Source organism: Salvelinus alpinus, chromosome 2 (genome assembly GCF_045679555.1).
Source record: "Salvelinus alpinus chromosome 2, SLU_Salpinus.1, whole genome shotgun sequence".
Classification (NCBI taxonomy): domain Eukaryota; kingdom Metazoa; phylum Chordata; class Actinopteri; order Salmoniformes; family Salmonidae; genus Salvelinus; species Salvelinus alpinus.
Genome location: NC_092087.1, coordinates 109871164 through 109887779, shown reverse-complemented (window position 1 = coordinate 109887779; position 16616 = coordinate 109871164). Strand labels below are relative to the sequence as shown.

The following is a 16616-nucleotide window of genomic DNA, read 5'->3' as shown; positions in this document are numbered from 1 at the left end:
ATCTGCAGTTAGGTTTGTATGCAGTCTGGTGATATACCAGGGACTATGCATGCAGTTAGGTTTGTACAGTCTGTTGATATACCAGGGACTGGGGATGCAATTAGGTTTGTACAGTCTGGTGATATACCAGGGACTATGCATGTAGTTAGGTTTGTATGCAGTCTGGTGATATACCAAGGACTATGCATGTAGTTAGGTTTGTATGCAGTCTGTTGATATACCAGGGCCTGGTGATGCAGTTAGGTTTGTATGCAGTCTGGTGATATACCAGGGACTGGGGATGCAGTTAGGTTTGTATGCAGTCTGGTGATATACCAGGGACTGGGGATGCAGTTAGGTTTGTGCAGTCTGGTGATATACCAGGGACTGGTGATGCAGTTAGGTTTGTATGCAGTCTGGTGATATACCAGGGACTGGGGATGCAGTCTGGTGATATACCAGGGACTGGGGATGCAGTTAGGTTTGTATGCAGTCTGGTGATATACCAGGGACTATGCATGCAGTTAGGTTTGTACAGTCTGGTGATATACCAGGGACTGGGGATGCAGTTAGGTTTGTACAGTCTGGTGATATACCAGGGACTATGGATGCAGTTAGGTTTGTATGCAGTCTGGTGATATACCAGGGACTATGCATGCAGTTAGGTTTGTACAGTCTGGTGATATACCAGGGACTGGGGATGCAGTTAGGTTTGTACAGTCTGGTGATATACCAGGGACTGGGGATGTAGTTAGGTTTGTATGCAGTCTGGTGATATACCAGGGACTGGGGATGCAGTTAGGTTTGTATGCAGTCTGGTGATATACCAGGGACTGGGGATACAGTTAGGTTTGTATGCAGTCTGGTGATATACCAGGGACTATGCATGCAGTTAGGTTTGTACAGTCTGGTGATATACAAGGGACTGGGGATGCAGTTAGGTTTGTATGCAGTCTGGTGATATACCAGGGCCTGGGGAGGCAGTTAGGTTTGTATGCAGTCTGGTGATATACCAGGGCCTGGGGAGGCAGTTAGGTTTGTATGCAGTCTGGTGATAAACCAGGGACTGGGGATGTAGTTAGGTTTGTACAGTCTGGTGATATACCAGGGACTGGGGATGCAGTTAGGTTTGTACAGTCTGGTGATATACCAGGGACTGGTGATGCAGTTAGGTTTGTACAGTCTGGTGATATACCAGGGCCTGGGGATGCAGTTAGGTTTGTACAGTGTGGTGATATACCAGGGACTGGGGATGCAGTTAGGTTTGTACAGTCTGGTGATATACCAGGGACTATGGATGCAGTTAGGTCTGTACAGTCTGGTGATATACCAGGGCCTGGGGATGCAGTTAGGTTTGTACAGTCTGGTGATATACCAGGGCCTGGGGATGCAGTTAGGTTTGTACAGTGTGGTGATATACCAGGGCCTGGGGATGCAGTTAGGTTTGTATGCAGTCTGGTGATATACCAGGGACTGGGGATGCAGTTAGGTTTGTATGCAGTCTGGTGATATACCAGGGACTGGGGATGCAGTTAGGTTTGTATGCAGTCTGGTGATATACCAGGGACTGGTGATGCAGTTAGGTTTGTACAGTCTGGTGATATACCAGGGACTGGGCATGCAGTTAGGTTTGTATGCAGTCTGGTGATATACCAGGGACTGGGGATGCAGTTAGGTTTGTATGCAGTCTGGTGATATACCAGGGCCTGGGGATGCAGTTAGGTTTGTATGCAGTCTGGTGATATACCAGGGACTATGCTATGCAGTTAGGTTTGTATGCAGTCTGGTGATATACCAGGGACTATGCATGCAGTCAGGTTTGTATGCAGTCTGGTGATTTACCAGGGACTATGCATGCAGTTAGGTTTGTATGCAGTCTGGTGATATACCAGGGACTGGGGATGTAGTTAGGTTTGTATGCAGTCTGGTGATATACCAGGGACTGGGGATGCAGTTAGGTTTGTATGCAGTCTGGTGATATACCAGGGCCTGGGGATGCAGTTAGGTTTGTATGCAGTCTGGTGATATACCAGGGACTGGTGATGCAGTTAGGTTTGTATGCAGTCTGGTGATATACCAGGGCCTGGGGATGCAGTTAGGTTTGTACAGTCTGGTGATATACCAGGGACTGGGGATGCAGTTAGGTTTGTACAGTCTGGTGATATACCAGGGACTGGGGATGCAGTTAGGTTTGTATGCAGTCTGGTGATATACCAGGGCCTGGGGAGGCAGTTAGGTTTGTATGCAGTCTGGTGATATACCAGGGCCTGGGGAGGCAGTTAGGTTTGTATGTAGTCTGGTGATATACCAGGGACTGGGGATGTAGTTAGGTTTGTATGCAGTCTGGTGATATACCAGGGACTGGGGATGTAGTTAGGTTTGTATGCAGTCTGGTGATATACCAGGGACTGGGGATGCAGTTAGGTTTGTATGCAGTCTGGTGATATACCAGGGACTGGTGATGCAGTTAGGTTTGTATGCAGTCTGGTGATATACCAGGGACTATGCATGCAGTTAGGTTTGTACAGTCTGGTGATATACCAGGGACTATGGATGCAGTTAGGTTTGTATGCAGTCTGGTGATATACCAGGGACTATGCATGCAGTTAGGTTTGTACAGTCTGGTGATATACCAGGGACTATGCATGCAGTTAGGTTTGTACAGTCTGGTGATATACCAGGGCCTGGGGATGCAGTTAGGTTTGTATGCAGTCTGGTGATATACCAGGGACTGGTGATGCAGTTAGGTTTGTATGCAGTCTGGTGATATACCAGGGACTGGTGATGCAGTTAGGTTTGTATGCAGTCTGGTGATATACCAGGGACTATGGATGTAGTTAGGTTTGTATGCAGTCTGGTGATATACCAGGGACTATGGATGTAGTTAGGTGTGTATGCAGTCTGGTGATATACCAGGGCCTGGTGATGTAGTTAGGTTTGTACAGTCTGGTGATATACCAGGGACTGGGGATGCAGTTAGGTTTGTATGCAGTCTGGTGATATACCAGGGACTGGGGATGCAGTTAGTTTTGTACAGTCTGGTGATATACCAGGGACTGGGGATGCAGTTGGGTTTGTATGCAGTCTGGTGATATACCAGGGACTATGCTATGCAGTTAGGTTTGTATGCAGTCTGGTGATATACCAGGGACTATGCATGCAGTCAGGTTTGTATGCAGTCTGGTGATATACCAGGGACTGGGGATGCAGTTAGGTTTGTATGCAGTCTGGTGATATACCAGGGACTGGCGGAGAAAGGGCAGAATACCTGACCACTGTGACTGACCCAAACTTAAGGAAAGCTTTGACTATGTACAGACTCAAGGAGCATAAAGGTCAAATGTGTGATTTCATGAACTGGTACATACAAGAAAACCAGGTTTTAAAGTTCTGTTCAATAGCCATCCCATCATTACAAAACATTTGAAAGGCTAAGTCTATCATCTCCTGAGAAGTGGTAACTAGTCACATGAACTTTTCAAAGAGGTTTGGTGCCCCCTGGTGGCTGAACCCGAGATCAATGAGAGATCTTGTCAGAAACAATGACACAGTCCCACTTCTCAGCTATCTTTATTTACATCAAACTAAACTAACTGCTATCTTGAAATGTTGAAAACGTGTTTTTAAATAGCTCAGGCTGATACCCTACCTGAGCGAAAAACTGGCACTTTAAAGGAGTCTAATTTTGTCAAAAATGCAAAAATGATAACAATTTAAACTCACAGGTACATTAATAGACCAAACACAAACATCTGTCATCTCGAAATGTCCTAAAAGGTTCTAAACGGGCCCCCTGGGTCTACACCTGGAGAGCAGATGGGCACATCTGCACCAGAGCTGAAATTTCACCTGGAGAGCAGATACTTCAACTCGACAGAGGTCAGAGTGAGGCTCTTCTCCCTGACCTGGTGGTTCTAATGACCTGGTGGTTATAATGACCTGGTGGTTATAATGACCTGGTGGTTATAATGACCTGGTGGTTATAATGACCTGGTGGTTATAATGACCTGGTGGTAATAATGACCTGGTGGTTATAATGACCTGGTGGTTATAATGACCTGGTGGTAATAATGACCTGGTGGTAATAATGACCTGGTGGTAATAATGACCTGGTGGTTATAATGACCTGGTGGTTATAATGACCTGGTGGTAATAATGACCTGGTGGTTATAATGACCTGGTCTTAATAATGACCTGGTGGTTATAATGACCTGGTGGTTATAATGACCTGGTGGTTATAATGACCTGGTGGTTATAATGACCTGGTGGTTATAATGACCTGGTGGTTATAATGACCTGGTGGTTATAATGACCTGGTCTTAATAATGACCTGGTGGTTATAATGACCTGGTGGTTATAATGACCTGGTGGTAATAATGACCTGGTGGTTCTAATGACCTGGTGGTAATAATGACCTGGTGGTTATAATGACCTGGTGGTTATAATGACCTGGTGGTTGGCATAACACAAGCAGAACCCGAGAACAGGATGGCCTCCACCATCACAGCCTGATGACACTGCACCAGCCTACCAGTCTGCTCCAGCCCAGGTCAGAATACCAGCCTACCAGTCTGCTCCAGCCCAGGTCAGAATACCAGTCTCCCAGTCTGCTCCAGCACAGGTCAGAATACCAGTCTCCCAGTCTGCTCCAGCACAGGTCAGAATACCAGTCTCCCAGTCTGCTCCAGCCCAGGTCAGAATACCAGTCTCCCAGTCTTCTCCAGCACAGTGTGCTCCAGCCCAGGTCAGAATACCAGTCTCCCAGTCTGCTCCAGCACAGGTCAGAATACCAGTTTCCCAGTCTGCTCCAGCACAGTGTTCTCCAGCCCAGGTCAGCCAACCAGTCTCCCAGTCTGCTCCAGCACAGGTCAGAATACCAGCCTCCCAGTCTGCTCCAGCACAGTGTGCTCCAGCCCAGGTCAGAATACCAGTCTCCCAGTCTGCTCCAGCCCAGGTCAGAATACCAGTCTCCCAGTCTGCTCCAGCACAGGTCAGAATACCAGTCTCCCAGTCTGCTCCAGCCCAGGTCAACTTACCAGTCTCCCAGTGTGCTCCAGCCCAGGTCAGAATACCAGTCTCCCAGTCTGCTCCAGCACAGGTCAGAATACCAGTCTCCCAGTCTGCTCCAGCCCAGGTCAGAATACCAGTCTCCCAGTCTGCTCCAGCCCAGGTCAGAATACCAGTCTCCCAGTCTGCTCCAGCACAGTGTGCTCCAGCCCAGGTCAGCCAACCAGCCTCTCAGTCTGCTCCAGCCCAGGTCAGCCAACCAGCCTCTCAGTCTGCTCCAACACAGTGTGCTCGAGCCCAGGTCAAAATACCAGTCTCCCAGTCTGCTCCAGCCCAGGTCAGAATACCAGCCTCCCAGTCTGCTCCACCCAGATAGTCACCCACAACTGCAATCCTTATTGATTCAAATGGGAAGTTCTTAGAGAGGGAGAGGGAGTGAAAAGGTAGAGAGGCGGAGAGAGGGAGTGAAAAGGGAGAGAGGCGGGTGAGAGGGGAGTGAAAAGAGAGAGAGGCGGAGAGAGGGGAGTGAAAAGGGAGAGAGGCGGAGAGAGGGGAGTGAAAAGGGAGAGAGGCGGAGAGAGGGGAGTGAAAAGGGAGAGAGGCGGAGAGAGGGGAGTGAAAAGGGAGAGAGGCGGAGAGAGGGAGTGAAAAGGGAGAGAGAGAGTGAAAAGGGAGAGAGAGGGAGTGAAAAGGGAAGAGAGGGAGTGAAAAGGGAGAGAGGCGGAGAGAGGGAGTGAAAAGGGAGAGAGGCGGAGCGAGGGAGTGAAAAGGGAGAGAGGCGGAGAGAGGGAATGAAAAGGGAGAGAGGTGGAGAGAGGGAGTGAAAAGGAAGAGAGGCGGAGAGAGGGAGTGAAAAGGGAGAGAGGCGGAGAGAGGGAGTGAAAAGGGAGAGAGGCGTAGAGAGGGAGTGAAAAGGGAGAGAGGCGGAGAGAGGGAGTGAAAAGGGAGAGAGGCGGAGAGAGGGGAGTGAAAAGGGAGAGAGGCGGAGAGAGGGAGTGAAAAGGGAGAGAGGCGGAGAGAGGGGAGTGAAAAGGGAGAGAGGGGAGTGAAAAGGGAGAGAGGCGGAGAGAGGGAGTGAAAAGGGAGAGAGGCGGAGAGAGGGGAGTGAAAAGGGAGAGAGGCGGAGAGAGGGGAGTGAAAAGGGAGAGAGGTGGAGAGAGGGGAGTGAAAAGGGAGAGAGGTGGAGAGAGGGAGTGAAAAGGGAGAGAGACGGAGAGAGGGGAGTGAAAAGGGAGAGAGCCGGAGAGAGGGGAGTGAAAAGGGAGAGAGGCGGAGAGAGGGGAGTGAAAAGGGAGAGAGGCGGAGAGAGGGAGTGAAAAGGGAGAGAGAGAGTGAAAAGGGAGAGAGAGGGAGTGAAAAGGGAAGAGAGGGAGTGAAAAGGGAGAGAGGCGGAGAGGGAGGGAGTGAAAAGGGAGAGAGGCGGAGAGAGGGAGTGAAAAGGGAGAGAGGCGGAGCGAGGGAGTGAAAAGGGAGAGAGGCGGAGAGAGGGAATGAAAAGGGAGAGAGGTGGAGAGAGGGAGTGAAAAGGAAGAGAGGCGGAGAGAGGGAGTGAAAAGGGAGAGAGGCGGAGAGAGGGAGTGAAAAGGGAGAGAGGCGTAGAGAGGGAGTGAAAAAGGAGAGAGGCGGAGAGAGGGAGTGAAAAGGGAGAGAGGCGGAGAGAGGGGAGTGAAAAGGGAGAGAGGCGGAGAGAGGGAGTGAAAAGGGAGAGAGGCGGAGAGAGGGGAGTGAAAAGGGAGAGAGGGGAGTGAAAAGGGAGAGAGGCGGAGAGAGGGAGTGAAAAAGGAGAGAGGCGGAGAGAGGGAGTGAAAAGGGAGAGAGGCGGAGAGAGGGAGTGAAAAGGGAGAGAGGGGAGTGAAAAGGGAGAGAGGCGGAGAAAGGGCAGAATACCTGACCACTGTGACTGACCCAAACTTAAGGAAAGCTTTGACTATGTACAGACTCAGTGAGCATAAAGGTCAAATGTGTGATTTCATGTACTGGCACATACAAGAAAACCAGGTTTTAAAGGTCTGTTCAATAGCTATCCCATCATTACAAAACAGTTGAAAGGCTAAGTCTATCATCTCCTGAGAAGTGGTAACTATTCACATGAACTTTTCAAAGAGGTTTGGTGCCCCCTGGTGGCTGAACCCGAGATCAATGAGAGATCTTGTCAGAAACAATGACACAGTCCCACTTCTCAGCTATCTTTATTTACATCAAACTAAACTAACTGCTATCTTGAAATGTTGAAAACGTGTTTTTAAATAGCTCAGGCTGATACCCTACCTGAGCGAAAAACTGGCACTTTAAAGGAGTCTAATTTTGTCAAAAATGCAAAAATGATAACAATTTAAACTCACAGGTACATTAATAGACCAAACACAAACATCTGTCATCTCGAAATGTCCTAAAAGGTTTCTAAACGGGCCCCCTGGGTCTACACCTGGAGAGCAGATGGGCACATCTGCACCAGAGCTGAAATTTCACCTGGAGAGCAGATACTTCAACCCTCCAAACTCGTCATCAAGCTCGAGACCCTGGGTCTCGACCCCGCCCTGTGCAACTGGGTCCTGGACTTCCTGACGGGCCGCCCCCAGGTGGTGAGGGTAGGTAACAACATCTCCACCCCGCTGATCCTCAACACTGGGGCCCCACAAGGGTGCGTTCTGAGCCCTCTCCTGTACTCCCTGTTCACCCACGACTGCGTGGCCATGCACGCCTCCAACTCAATCATCAAGTTTGCGGATGACACTACAGTGGTAGGCTTGATTACCAACAACGACGAGACGGCCTACAGGGAGGAGGTGAGGGCCCTCGGAGTGTGGTGTCAGGAAAATAACCTCACACTCAACGTCAACAAAACAAAGGAGATGATTGTGGACTTCAGGAAACAGCAGAGGGAGCACCCCCCTATCCACATCGACGGGTCAGTAGTGGAGAAGGTGGAAAGTTTTAAGTTCCTCGGTGTACACATCACGGACAAACTGAATTGGTCCACCCACACAGACAGCGTTGTGAAGAAGGCGCAGCAGCGCCTCTTCAACCTCAGGAGGCTGAAGAAATTCGGCTTGTCACCAAAAGCACTCACAAACTTCTACAGATGCACAATCGAGAGCATCCTGTCGGGCTGTATCACCGCCTGGTACGGCAACTGCTCCGCCCACAACCGTAAGGCTCTCCAGAGGGTAGTGAGGTCTGCAGAACGCACCACCGGGGGCAAACTACCTGCCCTCCAGGACACCTACACCACCCGATGTCACAGGAAGGCCATAAAGATCATCAAGGACAACAACCACCCAAGCCACTGCCTGTTCACCCCGCTTTCATCCAGAAGGCGAGGTCAGTACAGGTGCATCAAAGCCGGGACCGAGAGACTGAAAAACAGCTTCTATCTCAAGGCCATCAGACTGTTAAACAGCCACCACTAACATTTAGCGGCCGCTGCCAACATACTGACTCAACTCCAGCCACTTTAAAAATGGGAATTGATGGAAATTATGTAAAAATGTACCACTAGCCACTTTAAACAATGCCACTTAATATAATGTTTACATACCCTACATTACCCATCTCATATGTATATACTGTACTCTATATCATCTACTGCATCTTGCCATCTTTATGTAATACATGTACCACTAGCCACTTTAAACTATGCCACTTTATGTTTACATACCCTACAGTACTCATCTCATATGTATATACCGTACTCTATACCATCTACTGCATCTTGCCATGCCGTTCTGTACCACCACTCATTCATATATCTTTATGTACATATTCTTTATCCCTTTACACTTGTGTGTGTGTATAAGGTAGTAGTTGTGGAATTGTTAGGTTAGATTACTTGTTGGTTATTACTGCATTGTCGGAACTAGAAGCACAAGCATTTCGCTACACTCGCATTAACATCTGCTAACCATGTGTATGTGACTAATAAAATTTGATTTGATTTGATTTCCTACATGGTGTAACAATACATCATGTAGATGTATATAATGAACAGACTAGGTCTATACTGCTCCTACATGGTGTAACAATACATCATGTAGATGTATATATTGAACAGACTAGGTCTATACTGCTCCTACATGGTGTAACAATACATCATGTAGATGTATATAATGAACAGACTAGGTCTATACTGCTCCTACATGGTGTAACAATACATCATGTAGATGTATATATTGAACAGACTAGGTCTATACTGCTCCTACATTATTATGTATTATTATGTGTTATTTCTTTCTCCTTTATTTAACCAGGTCGGCCAGTTGAGAACAAGTTCTCATTTACAACTGCGACCTGGCCAAGATAAAGCAAAGGAGTTCGACAAAAACAACAACACAGAGTTACACATGAACAAACATTCAGTCAACAACACAATAGAAGACAGAGAATATATTTTTATGTTTAGAAATATTGTGAAACACGATCATTCCACTATTAATGCAGATATTATGGACATTTTATTTAAAACATGTAATGAAATTATAATTGTAGCTCCTTTAATTCAGACCCAAAAGGTATTTGCTATAATGTGTACCATTGCCCGGCTATTAAAATGGACAGGCGACTATTTGAGACTCAGCCTTGAATTTAAATTTTATGGAATGTTAACTTTGATTGTCTTCAATGAAAATGACAGACCTTTATTTTTTACAACATTATTGTCAAGTGACTTGATGTCTACGGTGCCAAAGAGATTGATAGGTGGGAGTGTCCAGTGTGTTGATATAACGGTAATAATGTCAAAATCCCACTTTTAACAACCATCAGAATTGGTTAAAAAAAAGTTATACCCGAGCTGCACAGTGATCTAAGGTACTAGATCACTGTGTTAGAGGTGTCACTATAGACCCGAGTGGTGCAGCGGTCGAAGGTACTGTATCACAGTGTTAGAGGCGTCACTATAGACCCGAGTGGTGCAGCAGTCTAAGGTACTGTATCACAGTGTTAGAGGCGTCACTATAGACCCGAGTGGTGCAGCAGTCTAAGGTACTAGATCACAGTGTTAGAGGTGTCACTATAGACCCGAGTGGTGCAGCAGTCTAAGGTACTGCATCGAAGGGCTAGAGGCATCACTACAGACCCGGGTTTGATCCCGGGCTGTACCACAACCTGCTGTGATCGGGAGACCCATAGGGCAGCACACTATAGGCCAAGCGTTGCCCAGGTTAGGGGAGGGTTTGGCCGGGGGGGGGGGGGGCTTTACTACTCTAGCGAATCCTTGTGGCGCCTGCAGGCTGACCTCGGCCGTCAGGTGAACAGTGTTTCCTCCGACATATTGGTGCATCTTCCGGGTTAAGCGGGTAGCTGTTTCAGAGGACGCATGACTTGACCTTCGATATATATTATATTATTATTATATAATATATAGATATATTCAATATTTGTATTTTTTATTTTACCTTTATTTATACAGGTTTTTCTCATTGAGATAACATCTCTTTTCCAAAAGAGACCTGGTCCAATAGCAGCAGGGGGAACAACGTTTCAGACAAAACAACAATAACATTTTGTTAAAATTACGAACGTCTTGACTAAAAACAGCTGTCCTAAAAACGGGGGGATGCGGGGAATAAAAGGGACGTTCTTATAATATGATGTACTAAGTCATTATTGAGAGTAGGTAAGGTTGATACCTGGCCAGAGCCAGGTTACCTGGCCCATACCTGGCCCAAAGGTTATCTTAAAAGAGGGTGAGGTGGCGATGATGGGACTGGGGGTTGGCATCCTCTCACATCAAAACATATCTGCAGACGAGAGACAGATGGAGAGAGAGAGAGCATGTTTAAGCCTTGTGTTTTTAGTTTTTATTCTAACATTGTTAGTCATCAATCAGGAGGTGAAATGCAAAACTGACCTTGGATCATTAACTCTGGGACTACATTTACATTTAAGTCATTTAGCAGACGCTCTTATCCAGAGCGACTTACAAATTGGTGCATTCACCTTATGACCTCCAGTGTATAATATAAACTGACCTGGGATCATTAACTCTGGGACTACTGCATCTATCTGTATTTCAATGTAAAGCATCTCTTTAATAATACTTCCTGTATAATATAAACTGACCTGGGATCATTAACTCTGGGACTACTGCATCTCTCTGTATTTCAATGTAAAGCATCTCTTTAATAATACTTCCTGTATAATATAAACTGACCTGGGATCATTAACTCTGGGACTACTGCATCTATCTGTATTTCAATGTAAAGCATATCTTTAATAATTCTTCCTGTTGACCTGACCAAGTGACCTCTCACCTCTGATCATGCTGTGCCCTCTATGTAGCCAGTTCAGATGCAGGAGGGGTTCACCGACACAGCTGATATAACCTAGAGGATTTAGGGAGAAGGGAATCTGGGAGAACAGGAATCTGTGTGGCCTCACCTGGTGTCCACACCACACTAAGTGGCTGCAGGACAAACAATATAGCGTAGTTATACACCTGAGCCTGCTTACTGCACAACACAAGCCATCAATCAGATTGATACAGGAGTGTGTGGGTTATAGGGTGTCTAATTGCTTTACATTTCTTCAATATGGGTGATTTAAAATAGCCTGTTTTGTTTTTGCACAGACATCTCACCCTTACCTAAACAGCACCCTCACCTGAGAAGTAGAAATCAAAGGGAGAGAAACTATGAATTGAATAACTGCAGTTGACATAGCTAAGTAAATGGAAGAATACTCTTATTGCAATGTGAATGGCTCTTAAAAGAGCCTTTGGTTGTGCATAGTGTAGTCTATGGTGTTGCCAGGGAACAGCACCCTGTTAAAAGAGCCTTTGGTTGTGCATAGTGTAGTCTATGGTGTTGCCAGGGAACAGCACCCTCTTTGAAGAAGTAGGAGGTGAAGATCTCCTGCACACGGATTGCCTCTCTTGCTGCGTTGTTGGACCCCATCCTTGAAACATCCTGCAGAGCAGCAGACTCCTCCTCTGGGACACGGCGGCGAGCTGCAGATCCCCTCCTGGTCCTCGTGTCCATCCTCATGAAGTTACGCAGGACACAGGTAGCCTTCACACATCTGAATTCCTCCAGGAGGCAGTCCCAGATGACCCTGGTCACCCAACCTTGCAGTGCCCTACACGGCAACTGTAGGCAATCGTTTTGAAGGAATCTCCAGTTACAAGGTATCTGTAGGAATATGGAAGACAATGTAATTATTAGACTTTTACGTCAACAGGTAATTGTGGATTACTAAAGTATAATATCCCTGATAACAAAACATGATAACATTGAATTGATAGATGCATGGGCACACATATGCACATGTGTAGCATGTGACAATAACAGGATCATATCAAGGATGGCATCACAAATGAATACATAAATACCACTTGAAGCTTGATGATGAGTTGATCATTTGAATCAGCTGTGCAGTGCTAAGGCAAAAACAACAATGTGCCTCTTTGATTCCCCAGGACTGAGAACCACTGCTCTTCATTGGGACCTCTTCATATGTAGACTGGCTTTCATAGCGCAGATCACTGCAGAGCTTCTCTCTCTTTTCAGGGTTCACTTGATAGGCATGTTGTTGGATCGGGGCCCAGTCCCCAATGTCATGCTCTAGTACATTTGGTTTGGCACATGTGAGAATTAACCCTGATATTCTAAAAACAGGGCAACAATGTCAATATAATTGTACCCAAAAAACTGTCAGTTGGTTGCATGAATAATTTTCATTACTAAATGTTACATGAAATGTAAATGTGAAATATTTGATTGCATAGTATTATTTTCAACGGCTTTTCAATTACATTTTGCTAGGTGGGATAGCCCAATGTCAAAACACAGTTTTAACGTGTCCAAATCAATAACCAATATGCAGAAACAGTTTGGGATAAATTGAAAACCTAACATGTGGTATATACACAAACATCTGCCACAATAATCATATTACTTAAACAAGCTCCTTAAAAACTGCACAAGCACCAGAAACACTGTTGTTTTGACAAGTAGCAATAAATCACTGATATCGATTAGGGGGGAAATCAGGTTGTAGGTGCTGTTGAAACTAACAACTAAAAAACACATGGAAATGGGAGATATCTTTTAGCTCACTGGTTAGAGGACAACCTGCAGAAGACAGTCAGCTACATTTTGGAGTAATGCATTTAAATGTAGATGTCGCTAAACAAAGGAACACAACACTTATTTGTCATAACTCATCGATATTATGTTGAAATCAGTTGATTCTGGAAATAATGTGTACATCACTGGTTAGAGGACAACTCTTTCTTTGTTAGTCACTTTGTGTTAAATCACATAAATAATACTCTTTCAATTCAGAGCCTGGATTTCCCCCAATGAGCCTAATATCCATATCATGTTGAAACCAATTGATAAGGGGGCAAACGTTTAGGGTTCTACATTGTGACATTCTGACTGACTGACTGCAGAGTATATTATTATACTATATATTAAAACATTCTACATTGAGACATTAAAATACTCCTACTACAATGTTAAAACATTCTACATTGTGACATTAATTCATTGATATCATGACACAACTCCTTCATAAATTTTCTGATATTTGATCAGAGATCTTTTATCAGATTATCTCTGGTCACAGCTAAGAGGTGTGTGTGTGTGTTCTATGGTGTATATTTAGATAGGTAGAAGTATAAAAACTCTTCCCACATTGATCACAGCTAAATGGTTTCTCTCCTGTGTGTATTCTCTGGTGCACTGTCAGAGAGCTAGATTGACTAAAACTCTTCCCACATTGATTACAGCTATAAGGTTTCTCTCCTGTGTGTGTTCTCTGGTGTATAGTTAGATAGCTAGAAGTAGAAAAACTCTTCCCACATTGACCACAGCTATAAGGTTTCTCTCCTGTGTGTTTTCTCTGGTGTACAGTCAGCTGGCTAGAAGTAGAAAAACTCTTCCCACATTGACCACAGCTATAAGGTTTCTCTCCTGTGTGTTTTCTCTGGTGTACAGTCAGCTGGCTAGAAGTAGAAAAACTCTTCCCACATTGACCACAGCTATAAGGTTTCTCTCCTGTGTGTTTTCTCTGGTGTACAGTCAGCTGGCTAGAAGTAGAAAAACTCTTCCTACATTGACCACAGCTATAAGGTTTCTCTCCTGTGTGTTTTCTCTGGTGTACAGTCAGCTGGCTAGATGTAGTAAAACTCTCCCCACATTGACCACAGCTATAAGGTTTCTCTCCTGTGTGTTTTCTCTGGTGTACAGTCAACTGGCTAGATGTAGTAAAACTCTCCCCACATTGATCACAGCTAAACGGTTTCTCTCCTGTGTGTATTCTCTGGTGCACTGTCAGATCTCCAGATTGACTAAAACTCTTCCCACATTGACCACAGCTAAATGGTTTCTCTCCTGTGTGTGTTCTCTGGTGCACTGTCAGATCTCCAGATTGACTAAAACTCTTCCCACATTGATCACAGCTATATGGTTTCTCTCCTGTGTGTGTTCTCTGGTGTACAGTCAGCTGGCTAGAAGTAGAAAAACTCTTCCCACATTGACCACAGCTATATGGTTTCTCTCCTGTGTGTGTTCTCTGGTGCACTGTCAGATCTCCAGATTGACTAAAACTCTTCCCACATTGATCACAGCTATATGGTTTCTCTCTTGTGTGAATTCTTTGATGTATTTTAGGTTTTACTGAGGTGTTTAATCTCTTTCCACAGTCAGAGCAGCAGTGAGTTATCTTCCCTGTGGATCTCTGCGGGTGTTTCTTGAGGTGTTCTGATCGGGAGAGACTCTTCTCTGCCTCTTCAGCATCATGTTGTTGTTGAGGCTCCCCAGAGGATCCACGATAGTCACATCTCTCTCCTGTGTGAACAACAAAGTCAGACAGACGGTTTAAGGCCCACAACAGCAGAAATCCACTGTTTATTTGAGGTAAAAGGTGATGCCCAGAGCGTACCCATGAAGTTGTACAACAATTGATGTCTGTTAAATTATTTTACAATTGTCTTAAGACAGTCAAGACCTAAGCAGTGTGCCAGATGACCTTTGGTCTCCAAAAAGGACCCCTCTGTGTTCTGTGCTAAAATGGCAGCGATGCACATGCATTGTAATTGTAAGGCTTGTTTGAATCTCCTATATGTTTGTGTTATTGTCGCAAATCAACTGCTTTATACTGAAACACTTCAACCACTAAAATGTTCTTTGGCTAGCGTTGCCATCAGCCTGAAACTGAGGGTTTGTACATTAAGTGTTTAACAAATTGGCCCATAACTTCACCTAACAATAACATAGACCTACTGTAGGACCCATAACTTCACCTAACAATAACATAGACCTACTGTAGAACCCATAACTTCACCTAACAACAACATAGACCAACTGTAGGACCCATAACTTCACCTAACAACAACATAGAACTACTGTAGGACCCATAACTTCACCTAACAACAACATAGACCTACTGTAGAACCCATAACTTTACCTAACAACAACATAGACCTACTGTAGAACCCATAACTTCACCTAACAATAACATAGACCTAGGACTATAAATCAATAATATTTCAGGTGAAACATGGAAACTAAAATGTCTGTCATGACATTTCATAACCTGATCACCAGATAATGTTGTGAATAATCCCACTAGGCTACTCTGTAATGTGTTGTCATTCTAAATGTCCTGAATAAAGGAAAATAGCTCTGTGTGTTGTACAATAGCCTATCCATCAAGGAACAGTTCTCTACACATTATGAGCTAAGTATCTCTGTGTCCAAACAGACTAACGAGACCCTACAGTAAATCAAGCAGACAATAACACATTATAAACAGAGGTCGACCGATTATGATTTTTCAACGCCGATACCGATTATTGGAGGGACAGAAAAGCCGACACCGATTAAATCGGCCAATAAAATAAAAAAAATGTTTTTATTTATTTATTTATTTGTAATAATGACAACTACAACAATACTGAATGAACACTTATTTTAACTTAATACATCAAAATACATCAAAATCAATTTAGCCTCAAATAAATAATGAAACATGTTCAATTTGGTTTAAATAATGCAAAAACAAAGTGTTGGAGAAGAAAGTAAAAGTGCAATATGTGCCATGTAAGAAAGCTAACGTTTAAGTTCCTTGCTCAGAACATGAGAACATATGAAAGCTGGTGGTTCCTTTTAACATGAGTCTTCAATATTCCCAGGTAAGAAGTTTTAGGTTGTAGTTATTATAGGAATTATAGGACTATTTCTCTCTATACCATTTGTATTTCATTAACCTTTGACTATTGGATGTTCTTGTAGGCACTTTAGTATTGCCAGTGTAACAGTACAGCTTCCGTCCCTCTCCTCGCTCCTCCCTGGGCTCGAACCAGGAACACAACGACAGCCACCCTCGAAGCAGAGTTACCCATGCAGCAACACAACGACAACAGCCACCCTCGAAGCAGAGTTACCCATGCAGCAACACAACGACAACAGCCACCCTCGAAGCAGCGTTACCCATGCAGCAACACAACGACAACAGCCACCCTCGAAGCAGAGTTACCCAGGCAGAGCAAGGGGAACAACCTCTCCAAGGCGCAGAGCGAGTGACGTTTGAAACGCTATTAGCGCGCGCTAACTAGCTAGCCATTTCACATCGGTAACACCAGCCTCATCTTGGGAGTTGATAGGCTTGAAGTCATAAACAGCGCA

General features: G+C 45.0%; 1 protein-coding gene across 3 annotated transcripts in view; it reads right to left on the bottom strand.

The window, feature by feature from the left end:
• Window positions 1-16616, bottom strand: part of LOC139548267 (zinc finger protein ZFP2-like) — a 211544-nt gene that overhangs the window by 161019 nt on the left and 33909 nt on the right. For 2 of the 3 annotated variants that reach the window (XM_071357840.1, XM_071357831.1), the window contains exon 2: window positions 12880-14777. The exons of the other annotated variant lie outside the window; for it this stretch is intronic. In XM_071357840.1, coding sequence (XP_071213941.1) covers window positions 13555-14777 — 1223 coding nt within the window. In that variant the 3' untranslated portion in view covers window positions 12880-13554. Of the gene's footprint in view, window positions 1-12879; window positions 14778-16616 lie in introns of those variants that run through there. 3 annotated transcript variants of the gene reach the window in all.